At 40.8% G+C, this 14,694-nt stretch overlaps 1 protein-coding gene across 1 annotated transcript in view; it reads left to right on the top strand.

Moving 5' to 3' along the window:
* MME (membrane metallo-endopeptidase) overlaps window positions 1-13,882 on the top strand; it is a 37,350-nt gene extending 23,468 nt beyond the window's left edge. Inside the window, exons 14-22 of the mRNA XM_010083087.1 lie at window positions 1,703-1,783; window positions 2,724-2,827; window positions 5,273-5,331; window positions 6,382-6,501; window positions 6,987-7,120; window positions 7,877-7,942; window positions 10,466-10,561; window positions 10,977-11,053; window positions 13,657-13,882. Of these exons, the coding sequence (XP_010081389.1) occupies window positions 1,703-1,783; window positions 2,724-2,827; window positions 5,273-5,331; window positions 6,382-6,501; window positions 6,987-7,120; window positions 7,877-7,942; window positions 10,466-10,561; window positions 10,977-11,053; window positions 13,657-13,756 (837 nt within the window). The 3' untranslated portion in view covers window positions 13,757-13,882. The remainder of the gene's footprint in view (window positions 1-1,702; window positions 1,784-2,723; window positions 2,828-5,272; window positions 5,332-6,381; window positions 6,502-6,986; window positions 7,121-7,876; window positions 7,943-10,465; window positions 10,562-10,976; window positions 11,054-13,656) is intronic.
* The last annotated feature ends 812 nt before the right edge of the window (window positions 13,883-14,694 follow it).

Genomic DNA, 14,694 nt, shown 5'->3' with positions numbered 1-14,694 from the left:
ACTGCCTGTATCAGATGCAGATTACATGGGAAGGGGCATCTGTGGAGATAAGTGCACAAAATAGGAGGAATCTATCCGCAAGCTTCAGACCTTCCAGGCAAATTGGTGACTAAGGGACTAGATGATGAGTATCTACAAGAAAGTAAAACAGAAAATGAGAAGGAATTATTTATGGTGATTTTACCAGCTATTAGGAGGGATAGGACAAAAACCAAAAAGTCAAACGACAGGCTGGACTTCGTCAGTGAGTTGTCATTTAAGGGAAGATGGAGCTTCAGACAGTTCGTGCAAGTCTGGAGTAAGTAACAGAACTCAGGTGTAGAGAGCCTTGAATTGGGAGCCAAGCAGTTGAAAGAACTATTTATTACATCTCTATTTTGTTATACTGAAGAGATAATTAAAAAGCTTAAATTTTGCATTTTTAATCATAATTTATTAGTAAAATTTATTTTTTTAAAAAAGCTTGGAAAATATCATGGTTTCATTAATTATAGAGTGGGACCTGGCATTTTCCTCCAGAATTTTGTGTTAGAAAAATCTTAGGAAAAAACCCCGTAACTATCAAAATAGTTTATCGAACAACTCTAGAGTGTAAAGTCTGCAAGAAGCTACGATTGCAACAGGTAGCTAAGACATTCACGGCACCCAGCGAGTTTATCCTGATTCTGATGTGTTCAGACAGTAAAGATGCAGTTACATGAACCGGTGCTTCTGTACATTCCTGGTGTCAGCTCATCCGTTACAGCCACACAGTAACTTCAAATCAGGAATGGCAGTGTAAGCCGGGCACTAAACTGGAAATCCCAAACACACTCTGTCCTGTGATTAGTCACAGACAGTATGTGTACAAAGTCTGTGCAGTACTTCCACTGTTACCAACTATTTATTTGACTAAATGAGATGCAAACTGTCTGAAAAGTTAGGATTGGAAACCCACACACTCCACACGTTGCTTATAACGTTCACTTGTTTGTGGGAATAGCCTGCATCAGAAAATTATTTGTATAAATAACGCAATTTTACTGGTAAGTTTATTAAGACATATTTATATGGGAAGAGTGGAAAGCATTGCTAAGGAGTAATTTGTTCCCTGTGATTTTTTTATACTGCTAACATTGCCATCAAATACAAATCAGTATTTGGCTATCTAAAAGAAACTGAGGAAGGTTTGGGTTAGAAAACTTTGTTCAGGATTTCACATTATCAGAATTTGGGAACATTTAAATAAATTATTTCACTCCCATGTAGGTATGGGAGGTAGTTAAGAAATATGGATACAGATCCAAACTGAGTCAAACTGTACAAATTTGTAAATGTGTTTTCCTATAATGGACTGAAGTGAAAAAACCATCCAGTTACTAGTTTTATTTCTATTTTGGATGCTGTAAATATGTCAGATATTTGTTTAAACCAGCTTTTGAACTCAAAAGTGTTGTTGAGGTGTGTCTGGCTGTCTTGTGCACATTTCTGTAAGTTCACTTACAAAGGCAGAAGCGGAACATACCTTCTAGAATTTTCCATTGTTGCAATTAACCATAAACTTCAGAATGCTTTCAGTGCATAAAAAAGTGGATAAAAACTACATATAATGAACATCCTGGGTTTTCTGCAGTTGCTTCTATATTCCATTTATTATATAATTTATGCTGGATTTAAAAATATGGCTGGATTTGCTATGGGTATCAACTTATCTTGTCCCCAGGCAGCAGCAATTAGAGAGAGGATTGGTTATCCCGATGAGATCGTGACTGATGACAATAAGCTGAACAGCGAGTACCAGGACGTAAGTATCCCCAATAGGCAGTACAGTTAGAAAAAAAAAAAAAGGGTCTCAAGGAAAAACCGTGAGCCTGCCTTCATAGCCAAAGCAAACCATGTGCATCTGCACAGAGTAACTCCGTCCTGTGCCCAGGTGCACAGCCATCAATAAGGATGCACTAAAAGCCAGCGCAGTACAGCTGATCCAGCCTCGATGGTGTATCTGGGGTATTTCTAGGCAATGTAAACATTCTAGAGGAATTATGCTGTACCGGAACCTGGAGCTAATGGCGTTCAGTATTTCCAAATCTGCCACAGATGGATGTAACACTAGTTGAAGTGGATGCAAGTACACATCACTCAATACCTGTGCCTATTATCCATGGATTGGAGTTAGTCCCTCAAGTATGGCGTTGGACTGCCCGTATCATTTAAACTGCCTCTGAGCTTTTTCACTGCAAAATGGGACTTCAGTATTCTTTTCATTTGTAAGAGTAACTCCATTAATGTACGTTCAGGCAGAGTATGAGAAGTCAAAGTTTTAATTTTGAAAAATCTAGACATATAACCAAACGATGCTTTTTAGAACACCATTTAAGCCTTATTCACATGTTCTTTCTGAGGTGGAATTGCAGCTTACCAGGCTGGTAGCTACTGGTTCCAAGTGGGAAACTCCTAGAGGTTAGGGTCAAAACCAACAAATGCTGAACTCCATTCAAAAAATATATAGAGAGGGAATAAATCTCTTTTGGAAAAACTACACAGCTGCTAACATATATCCAGCTACAATACCAACTCTGTGATGTAGCAGAGAACTGCAAACCAAGTTCCAATTGTAGATCGAAAAGTACTCTTAAAAATACCTTGCTTAGCTCGTTATGCTTAAGACTAGATTTTCCAGATCCACGTCTTTTATTGCAAATCAGTAACACCACCACTAAGTACTTTTCCTTCTTTCTTTTTAGTTGAACTACAAAGAAGAAGAATACTTTGAAAACATTATTGAAAATCTAGTATTCACCCAGAAGAAAAGGTTGAAAAAGCTCAGAGAAAAGGTGGACAAGGAGGAGTAAGTATTTTAAAATACTGTGTGTAGTCTTTCATTCAGTTTCCACAGGACAAGGTGCTGATTTAATGACCACTTCTCCATGAAGAGGGCAGGTAAGAGGGCACTGCTTGTTCTCAAAGGCTGGACCTACATTAGCAAGCAGGGCAAAGAAACTGGGGTACAGCGTAGAAGGTTAAGTATTCTGGAGCAGGTCTAGTCTGGCCCCTTAGCTCCGAGAGTGGATTAAGCGGACTCCTGAGAGCAGCTTTTTAATTAAGTTGATCTGAAAGATAAATTTCATCCCTGAGAATTTCGTTTCTCTTGCTTGGAGACTGCTGAGCCAAAGCAAGCATGATTAAATGAGGATGAGCAGGAATTTACTTCAGAAATGTACTCCTGCTCTGAATTAAAATATTAACATGGGATGTAGCTGTACCAAAAGAGTGACACGGCCATTCCCTGGCTGTACTGGCTACTCTTCCTGTCTCAGCTCTGACCCATTTGGAAGTTCATTTAAGCCAAATCAGGAAAATTACTGTGGTCACCGTAGGCCGTGGTAACTTTGCAAGACTGTTCAAGGGATGAAGGGCTGCAGAGCTGGATTGATGTTGAGGGGAGGGTAAGAGAACTAGTGTTGTAGTCTAAAAAAAGAAAAGACTAAAGGGGGGTCTTATGGCTGTCTTCAGTTGCCTAATGTGAGGCGATACAGAGAAGCCTGACTCCTCTTGGAGATGTCCAGTGATGGGACAAGTGGGAAGAGACACAAGTTGGAACATGCAAAATTCTGACTAGATGGTAGGAAAAACTTTTCACCACGTGCATGGTCAAACAAGACCCAGAGAGGCTGGGAGATCTCCATATCTCCATCCCTGGAGATAGTCCAGTCTTGACTGGACAAGCCTCTAAGTGACCTGATCTTGTTAGCTTCACATGGGGCCGTGTGATTTCTAAAGGTCCTTTTCCCCTAAGTTATTCTGTGTTTCTATTTATAATTACTTTATCATTTGCATAGTGCTGTTCCAGACTTCTTTTTTAAGAAAACAAAAATCAAAAGCTGCAACTGTTCAGACTCTAGTCGGTCACCTTGCATTGCCAAACTCTCACCTTTTCCGAAGATGAATTACATACTTAACACTCTGGAATCACCACTATGAATTTTCCAAATACTGTGTCATAGCCTTTCAGAACTGTAGTCATTATTGTGGATAAATAGTTACAACTGTTGTGTATCATTAACTGAAAATTTATGTTCCACCCAACAGCCACCTCACTTCTGTTCTATTTGAACTTCAAGCTGTGTTTGGGCTTGCCTGGTTCAATTGCTTCAGCTTAATTTAACACAACCCCTATTTTGCTCTCACAAGCCTATGTTAGTTAGGAGTAACTACCATAAGTTTCATTGCATTCAGAGATTACCTAAAGTGAGCCTGGAACTATCAACCACAGTTGATCATCATCTGATAGTTATAATTTATTCTGCAAATTAATTTTCACTTAATCAAGCAATAGCCACTGCTAGAATACTTTGCATTGCTTATGATTGGCATTTGCAATACAGTTATCAAACAGATCATTTAGCATAGAAATTAATTTCACTCAGAGCACACAGAGCCAGGAAATACCTTTAGTTGTGTAAGGCCCAACTATTTGATTTTGTAGAACTGGTTTCTCATTTTCTCTGACATCTTTGCTGAAATATTATTAAATGTGTGCGATAATGACCCACATCGAAACACTAGCCCTGCTTGTAATTCTAGGAATTTCATTAGGTGGTCACTGATGAAAGCCAGGAAAATTGTAAACTAGGAAAAAAGAGTTAAAACTCATTATTTCCCATCTGTCGAGACAGACCCAACAGTGGTGCTGAGAGCCTTCATTAAGGAACGTAGGTATTTAAATAAACCACAGGACTGTACATCAAGCTGTGCCTCTGCCACAAGAGCTCACGGTGATGTCTGCACATACCTTCACTCCTCAAGAAGTTGCATTAAGGAAAAATTATAATAGTCTCTCATGTGATACTTGTAATGTACTGGTATTTGAGATAGCTGGATACAGGACAGTGACACAGAAATCCTGTTAAGTAAGCAGTCTTTAAAAAAGTTCCATTATCCCTAGATGTTTAGATACCATTATAACCTCAGACTCAGTGTTCCAGTTTCTTTATATAGGAAATGTTGCCTGTACAATGCTGTGGTATGAGTCCAAACAGAAACAAAACCTAAGTATCGTTGTTAATCCGTTTGGATAACGAAGGGAAAGGGTTTCTAAAATGATGAAGGGATTGGAGGGTCTGCCGCAGGACAAGAGGCTGAGTGCGCTGGGTGTTGGGTCTGACAATCTCTAGCAGTACCTTCCAGCCTCAGTTATTCTGTGATTCCGTTATTCAGTTCCTAGGTACGTTCAGCAATCATTAACTGCCGTTAGGAACTGGAATTCTAACATTTGCTCTTCTCTTGTTACCAGGTGGATAAGTGGAGCTGCTGTTGTCAATGCTTTTTATTCAGCAAGTCGGAATCAGATAGGTAAGGGTTACCAGCTCCTTAACTGGATACAGGTCTAATGGCCACATTATTTATATATATATGTATGTATTTTTAAAATCAAGAAGTGAGACAATCTTAATATTATGGGGGTTGCAAAAGAGCCTCAGTGCAGCAAAACTGGAAGCACTGAGGCTTCTCATCTTGTGAACCATACCAGCTCTCTTCACAGTGGTGCAGTCTTTCAGTAGCCACAAGGCATTTTACAACATTAACTGTGCCTCACAATATTTCTGTCACACCCATTCTGCCAATATTGTTATTATCCACATTCCATGAATTGCAGTGTCCTTTCTAAGCCATTATGAGGTACTATGATCCACATATAACTCCTGAAAACAAGTCTCTCAAAAATAAAAAAACCCTGTCCTGCAAGAAATTTATTTTTTTTTAATTCTCAATTTATAAAAAGATCACAGTTGCAGCATGATTTCTTTTTACTGATATATTTCTTACAAGCCTAGAAAAATAGAGCACAGAAGTGGGTGAAAAGAACTGTTTTGTTCGGGTTCTTTCATTGCCAGCTTGGCCTGGTTTTATTGATTCTAGGGGGATTTACTGATATTTTCAGTGGAAGAATAAATTCCTCTCTCTGAGATTGATTTCTGGTGGAGGCAATGATCAAATAATTTCTTATTCTAGGGGAACACCCTCCCACCTTTCATGATGTTGTGAGGTGTCTGACAATGTTGTGTGAGTCTGACAATGCCAAGTGCTGTCAACAGGAGAAGTAAACTGCTTTTTTGCAAAGTAAAATAGTAACAAGGACAAAGTAAACACTGCTCATGATTTTGCAAGGGTCTGAAAAGCTGTTTTGCTTTACCCCAGGCTTGAGGGGTAGGGGAGTGGTCCTGCTGATCTGTTCCTACCATCCTACCGCCATGACCATGTGTCAGTTCCCTTTCTGCTGCTGGTAATTCCGAGGGAACAGCATGACTTTGGTTGAAGCCCATAAAAATGTCTGTTCACGCTGCGCACGTGGGATAACGAGGCAGTGCCTTCATTGTGGTGTTGGGTTTTTTTTTTTTGCAGTCTTCCCTGCTGGCATTTTGCAGCCCCCTTTCTTCAGCGCATCCCAGCCCAAATCTCTGAATTATGGTGGCATAGGCATGGTCATCGGTCATGAAATCACACATGGGTTTGATGACAATGGTAAGGCGCCAAGTTTCTAGTTACAAAACTTACACTGCACAGAATGTTTTACATGCTTTAGTGCTTAATCATTACAGAGAACAGATAAAATTACAATTAAGTTTCCACATATATAAGACCAAATCTGGATTTCTGAGGCTTTAGAGTATTGTTCCCCGTGATGATTTCCAAAAATGTGACCCAGAGAATCCCACAGACGCTCCTGTACTGCTAAACCACAGCAACAGCCCAGGATGTGGGCCTGCAGCACACAAGGGCGCTTAATATCACTGCTGTCGCTTGCTTTTCCTAAAGGCTACATCAACAACCATCTTAAGCTACACTTAGCCCTCTCAGGGGAAAAAAAAAAAAAAAGAGCATCGTCTGTATGAGTGCCTCATTACAGCAATTTTTTGGCATGAGTGACTGTACGTACTTGGTACCCCTCTTACTGCATCACAAACCTCTCTTCCTGTACACGTAATTCTGTTCATCTATTATTACAGGCAGAAATTTTAATGAAAATGGAGACCTTGTAGACTGGTGGACTGAAGAATCGGCACGCAATTTTAAGGAGCTATCCCAGTGTATAGTCTACCAGTACGGAAACTTTTCATGGGACCTAGCAGGTGGACAGCACGTATGTCATCTTTACTTGTTACTACCAATGTTGTTTTTAATGAGGAAGCACAAAATCTTATGTCCTAAACATGCAAACCCTTATTTACATGAATTCTTGGCCTATGGCCAACACTGTTGCCTCTACATCAAAAAAAAAAAAAAAAAAAAAAAACACAAAAAGGCAAAAAAAAGCAAAAGATATTCTTAAAGAATCCACACGTACACTGACTGTTCTGAAAGAGGCAGGATTTATGCTCTGAAGGAGTGGTGGTCCTAGAAGCCTTGTTGGGCACTCAAAGGCTCTTTTTTAATTCCACAAAAGAAGAGAAAAAACTTTGTCAGCTTGAACCTCATTTCCCCAAATCTTGATGCACAAATAATATACATCCCCACCAAAACAAATCCCGCCTGCTGCTTTCCTTCCCTCCAAAGTTTACTGCTCTTTCCCCAAGACAAACATCTGGAGCAATTACAGAGCAAAACGGTCTGAGAAGAATCAGGGTAGGAGAGTATCTGGGTACAAGAGATGTAAGAGCCGAGAAAGGTGCCTGTAAGGGAAGGAAGGGGATTAGGGAAAACAATAGTATCCGCATGGATTTTGAGACAAGGGAGGCAAAGACTTTTCAGAGATATTAACATAATCTTCTGATAAAACTTCAGAGTTAAAGGGAATTCTTGCCTTTAAAAAGCAGAAAAACCACACAAAGTTTGGCATTACAGGTCCTGGATAAGCTCTTCTTTTCAGAATACTATACTTTTCCTTTCTGTTTTACAGCTGAGTGGAATCAACACGCTAGGAGAAAACATTGCTGATAACGGGGGTGTTAGACAAGCATATAAGGTAAGAAGTATCCATTTTTCTACTTTAGCTGAAACCATCATAGACTATGAAAATCAATTTCAGAGCCTTTGTAGAAGAAACATTGTTTTTGTGTTAGGGAGAGGACCATACTCCCTGCATCATCAAGGCATGGTTTGGAACTCTTCACCAGCTGTTGTATCTCTCTCATCCTATTAATTATTTCAGGATACATACTCTCTGTTCCTCGTGCACACTTTTTCAGCTGACTTGTTTCTATTTTTTTTCCACTTTTTCTTTTTGCAAATAGGGAATTTGTAGAATGAAAACATTCAGTGAATCACATTTGGACCATCACCTAAGTAAACTGATGACACTGAGCAGTTGTCTGGCTCTGGCTGGCTGTCTTCATCAGCTTTTTTATGCCAGGAAGGAGAGACAGAATGACTTTCTTCTCAGCTCTACCCATAAACAGCCTCTGCCTACATGGAACAGTGGTCACTGTTCAAAAAACTGCTCAAAATATTTTGTACAAGTGACAGGTCCCCTGCACAGGTATCCAGAGATGTCCGTGACATCCGCATTCCTTGTGCTCAGCGTGCATTTTGGCTTTCCTTCCATTCTCTTCCTGAAATAGTTACTTAACCCCTTCGATTAGCCAACTTTGGGACTGAAAGTAAAAGCAAAGAGGTTCTCTTTGTGAGTGCGGGTTGAGAGACAAGAAGCAAGTCAGCTTCTCTGTGACCTTTTCTTGTTACTTGCAAATCTGATGGTTGCAGGCCTTACTAACACGATCCTCCCTCTCCTCCCCGAACACCTTGTTCCATGGCAAAACATTCAACACTTGACAGCTGGAGCACTGTCACTCCTCAGCAGAGTGCCCGCTGGGATGCGTGGGCCAGCTCAAAGTTATCATCACAGCTTCTGCAAACGCAGCCCTCAGCAGCACTTGCTTCCCTAGAAATATATGTGTTGGAGGGCAAACACAATTATTAGTGAGAGTGTAAAGAATTATGTGGAAGCCTAAAAGCAGCATCACTATGGCATATTGGATTAGTCTGATCTTCAATTACCAGAATATTTGTGCATTTTAAAAAAACAACAAACAAACAGTCCAAACCCATGAAAGAGCATAGTCTTTCAGAAAGGGATGGGAGTAGTCAAAGAAAAATGAGAAGGTCAGAAGTATTACAAAAAAAGAATCAGATATTCATAATTATCATTACATCATATAAATAGTAAAAAAAGGTCCAGAAGGAATCTTGAGCGGTCATCTAGCCCACCCCCCTCCTAGCCAGGTAGAATCAGCCATTTCTGTATCATCCAAACATTAAGAGAAGTTTCACTACCTCCTTGCTGCAGTTCGAGTGCTATCGTGTCTTTGCTTTCAACAGTGGAAACAGAGCAATCTGCTCCTTTCTTTTCTGCGACCTTTTACGTATTTGAAGACTGTTATGTACTTGAGGGCCAGACTTCTTTAGACTAAACAAACCCAGTTCTTTCAATCTTTCCTCATGGGTCATGTTTGCTAGACCTCTGCTCATTCTTGCTGCTTGCTTCTGGACTCTCTCCAGTTTGTCCACATCTTGAAGTGCAGTGCCCACAGCGGGACAGAGCGCTCCAGCTCAGACCTGGCCACTGCCACGCAGAGGAGGAGGAGGATTACTGCGTGTAGCTTACATGGGACACTCCAGTTTGTACATCCCAGTACAACACTTGCCTTTTTTGCAGTACTGGGGCACTGTTGGCTCTTGTTCAGCGTGTTATCCACTAAAACTTCTGGAGCCTTCTCAGTAGACCTGTTGACTGCTCATTCCCCAGCTTGCACTTGTGCAGTTGATGGGCTTTACTCCTGCGGTCCCTTGGCACTGACTTTAGTCAGAACACTTCTCCAATGTGCCAACATCTTTCTATCAGTCATGATACACTAACAGCACACTGTTTGACACATGGTGTTCATAAGAAACGTGAAAGCAGCTGTTCTTACTCTGGAAAGGTTTTAAAGTCTTCTGCAATTATTGTAAGAAAAAAAAAAAAGAACAAAACCACAATGAAAAAAATCCACTTTTCATAATGCACCATTAGATGATTGACAAAATTGGTGTCTTCTCCCTGCAGAATCAGTTTTGTGCTGGTAAAATTGGATCCTGGAACTCTGCATTGTATACAGAGAAAGCATATCTTACAATAAGTGTGATATTTTAGACTCATCCAATAGTTGGCAAAAAAAAAAAAAAACATTCATGTGATAAACATTTGAGAGAAAAACAAACAGTAAACAGGATACAAATGCATGTGCCCTGTAGAATCAGAGAGAAAAAATGATTTTTTGCCACAGGTGAAGCTTTTTACCCACGTCTCAAGCCAAATGGAAAGAAGAAGGGGAAGAGGGAAAGATGAATAAATGGGGGAGGAATGAATCCTCTAATCACATCTGGGTTGTCCTGGAGATCACTTGTGCCTCCTTGAGCATTAATTATGTCAAAGAATCCACGTTCCTCCTTGTCATCATTTCACGTGGACTGGGCTGGAAGTTGTAACATTTCCACTCAATTCATTCTACAGGCCTATGAAAACTTTGTGAAAAAGCACGGAAAAGAAAAACTTCTACCTGGTCTTGAACTGAACCATAAGCAGCTGTTTTTTCTGAACTTCGCACAGGTATTCTATACTTCTTGGCTGAAGGCTTTGAAAATCACTTAAGATACAGTATAACAGTAAGTCAGAAAGAGTAGGCTGACTTCCACGGATTTACTAAGAGCTGGCACAGTTGCTAAGCTGAGCAGCTCTCCCTACAAAGTAGTGAAAATAAAGTCCTGTTTGGTAATTTTTCTCTTCCCTAAATAAATGAGTTCAGCCACAGGTAAGTCTGGTAGACAGTTTCCTGTGCCAATGTGCCTTTGTCCGAGGACAACAGTATACCTTTTTTTTTTTTTTAACAAAATATACTTTTTTCCCCTATGTTCGAATGTGAAATTTATTCTCATGACATTAAGGATTTCACAGTGAAATGACAGCAGGTCTCTTCCTGGACAATCTTAGGGCTAACAAATACTTTTCTGTGTTCCATGTGCAGGTGTGGTGTGGAACGTACAGACCAGAGTATGCTGTGAACTCCATCAAAACTGACGTGCACAGCCCAGGCAAATTCAGGTCAGCACATATAGTCAGCTTCTTTGCCAATTCCTGGGTGCAACATGCCTTTTAGCTACAGAATTTAAAGAACTGTACACAAAAGGCCAGGCTGCACTTGCCCGGGGAGATTTCGGCATATACACGAGTACAGGCAGAGCACATGGAAGATGGTTAGGAGAGAGAAGGCAGACGGTCCCTCTGGACCTGCCAGCCCTTGCACAGCTCTGTGCCGACAGGACAGGCACAGTCCTTCCCAGGGATCACCAGAGGCAGAATAAAGGGAGTTGTCCTCACCCTTGAGACAATACAACTTAATTCTGTCCACACTATTGATGGACTTCCGTCCTCCACTAAAGTCACAGGTAAAATCTCCAGTGAATCTGTGGAGTACAAGGATTTTACTCTTCCAGGCGTGGAGAAGAATTTGTCTTCTTTTAAACAGTAATGCTGACAATGGGAGGGACATGACCTTCTGTCCATGATTATTACCTGCTGTCATGACAATGAGGAACGTCTTTGCCATCTAGAGCTAGAAGGATGCTCTTCTGTTCCAGCAGAGTGGACTGGCCTGGCTCTGCTGTTACGTTCCAGCATTGCTCAGAGCGCCTGCTGCCAGCACTGGGGCTCCGCTGGGCCCCAGCTGTTACACAAGGTCACTATTTGTCCTCTCTTGCAAGAGTCACAGAAGTGAGTTTTAGGTGGAAGATCACCACCCTTCAGTCTGTAACAAACCTGCATGCTGTGCCCAGTAAGCGAAGTTGTGTTCTCTGTGCTCAGTCAGCCTTCCCAAGAACAGGAGGGCTTCCGTTCAGGGGAGTCACGCAGGAAACTTGGCTGTTCGGGGCGGAAGTCTTTGGGCCAGACTAGGATCTCTTCTTTTGAACTTAAGGCAGAGCAACCTATTCATCAGCAGGGTAACAAGAAGGTTTTGCTCTAATAAATCTGTTTGGTCAAATGCCATGAGACCAACTAGTCCTGTAGACACCCCAACATCTCTGTTAGCTTTGAAGGGCTGTGTCATCTCCAGGATTCCCATACACAAGAGCTGGTTTCTCCCTGATACAATTCAGTACATTAATTCCAGTATCTTTTCTATCAACGCTTTTCACCAAACAATTGTTTTGTTTATCCCACATACTCAAATATTTAATGAAAGCAGCGAGTGTTCCTTCAATTGCTGCTTGACTGGCATTTCCCCGTGGGTGGTTTTTGTGCTATCTACAGATCTCTCCCCGAGGCAGTTGATCATCAAGCCCCACAATCAGCCCAATTTGGTCACAATGCTCCAGAACTGTGCCTCCTCTCAGCATATCTGATCTGTAGAGTCCTTTGAAGTTCAGTAGTTCAGCATCTTTGTGTCACAGTATTTGTGTATATCCTGGATATATCACATCATGTATTGTGCTGGTTTTACATCAGTATGAAAGGCTGTAAGCTTTCTATGGAATTACACAAGTATTAATGAGAAACCACACCAACATTTTTAGAATGTGAAGTACTTTTCAGGCTGAGGCCCCCCCCGGAGCTCGAACATAGAAAGCATTTCAGTCCAGGAGACATACCCACAAAATTACTGCCTACCGACACACTATTAAAATGTCACAGCAGCTCCCAATGTGACTTTCATTATTTGAGGGTGGGGTGGATTTTTTTGCTGTTTAACACCTGCTACACCGACTGCAGGCTGTTCCTCCTTACAGGTGGGACAGGCAGCTCCTCATAAAAATTGTTAATGGCATAGTACAGTTTTAGTTTGTGGGCTAGCAACTCTGAGTGCTGGACAGTGGAACGTTTGTCCACTAGAAAAACAGCAAGTTAGCAGAGAGAGGCCTCAGATCAGGAAGTCGTCGAAGGCAGGAAAAAGAGAACCTGATCTAACTCAAAGAATCCGTTCTTCAAATAATTCCTGCTCCACGATCCACGTGCAGCAGTACCTATAATTGACATTTGAAGCTGAAGGTGTTTTCCTGCACTGGTGTGTGGATGCTGCACTGCTGCATTCCTGTTCCTGGAGGACTGAGCTGCTCCCAGCAGATACATTCACATGTTCACAGTTACCCATGTCCAAAGCGCTCGAGCTGGCATGTCCTCAGATCCACCTGAAAGCTGTTCTCTGTGCGAGTCTCTTTTCCAGGAAACTCATTCACTGGAACATTTGTGAAGAATGCCCAGAGAAACAGTATGGTCCCAGCTAAAACTCGATTGGTGTGAAAATGTAAATGAACATGCTCTGAGAAGTTCCACCACAGTCCTCTACCTCTGGGTCTTCTTTTCCTTTACCAAGAAACTTGTCAGCAAAACATAGCTGAAAAAATTCTCAGTGAAAACTGATGACAAAGCAATAAACCTGTTCCTAGTGAAATAAATGCAAGTTTTGTGAAAGCCAGTAAGTAAGAAAGGACAGGTCCTGTATTTGGGGGCTGCAACAGGGACGGTACAAACTGAAAAGAGAAAATACAGCCACTGCTTGAGGTGAAAGGGAAGCAATAGTCAGAGTTCAGAAATACGGGCGTTTCCCACAGAATTCTGAGGTGATGCAAAAAAAGATGTTAAAAAATGTTCTTGTTTGTTTTAAACAAAGGCAAGCAACAATGACAAGATGATGTTGTTTTGTTTTAAAGGGTCATCGGATCATTGCAGAACTCTCCGGAGTTTTCTGAAGCCTTTTCATGCACCAAGACAAACTACATGGATCCTCCTAAAAAGTGCCGAGTTTGGTGACGAACTGTGAACCGTGCATCTCGAGAAGCTTTCCAGAAGAAGAGAAATTTTGAACTAATTCTGAGAGGAGGAGGAGGGAAGAAAACCGAGGGCAATATGCTAGAATAGTCACTTTAATTCTTAGTAAACAAGCAAAAATAAAAGAATCACACATGGAAATAGCAAATAAAGGACTAATGCCAAAGCAGCAGTTAGCTGCTCCAGCTGATCGGCTGCTTTTCCGATCACTGGACCCTACAGAATCTAAATGACTCGACAGTGTACAGTAACATTTCACTTGTAGCTAATCCTGTTCCCCACTGGCCAGTGGGTTTCTGGATTTATTTTAAAATGTCAAAGTATAACACATTATCTGCAGAATGCCTATTTCTGATCAAGCCGAGGAAGGAAATATTAAGAAGCACACAGTTTTAGACATCATAACATGATAATGAGACAACAGTTTATATCCTAAGTGTCAGACTTTGTACCCTCTGCTGTTATGATAAATCTGTTCTACCAAATGTTTTCATTTTTACTTGAAACCATTTATGCTAGAGGAGTCCAAAGAGCTGCTGTAATTAAGTAACTTCTCACTAATTATTCCAGTGTGTATTATATGAAGTCACTATTTACAACAAGTTACTGCTTTCCAGCCAAACTGAAATTGTAGGTAAATTATTAATTTTTGAACATATAATCTGTAAGATTGTGATCAAAGACCCTTTCACAGTTTTTCTAAGCTTTTTCTTGCTTTCTCTAAAGTTTGTCTTTTTTAAAGTTTCTAGTAATGTATAAATCATAGTTTTTATATTTAAATCTGAGCTACACTTCTGACTTGAAGTATTGTAATATATTTTATCAGTGGCTGCATAGAACTGGGAAATTTGAGTGAGCATGGTATTAGGCAATAAGACAAAGTCTCCAAAGCTGAGCTCTCCGGTGGAATATACCAATAT

Source organism: Pterocles gutturalis, unplaced genomic scaffold (genome assembly GCF_000699245.1).
Source record: "Pterocles gutturalis isolate BGI_N339 unplaced genomic scaffold, ASM69924v1 scaffold19660, whole genome shotgun sequence".
Classification (NCBI taxonomy): Eukaryota; Metazoa; Chordata; class Aves; order Pterocliformes; family Pteroclidae; genus Pterocles; species Pterocles gutturalis.
Note: the sequence above shows the minus strand (reverse complement) of the source record. Positions and strands in the feature narration are given on the sequence as shown.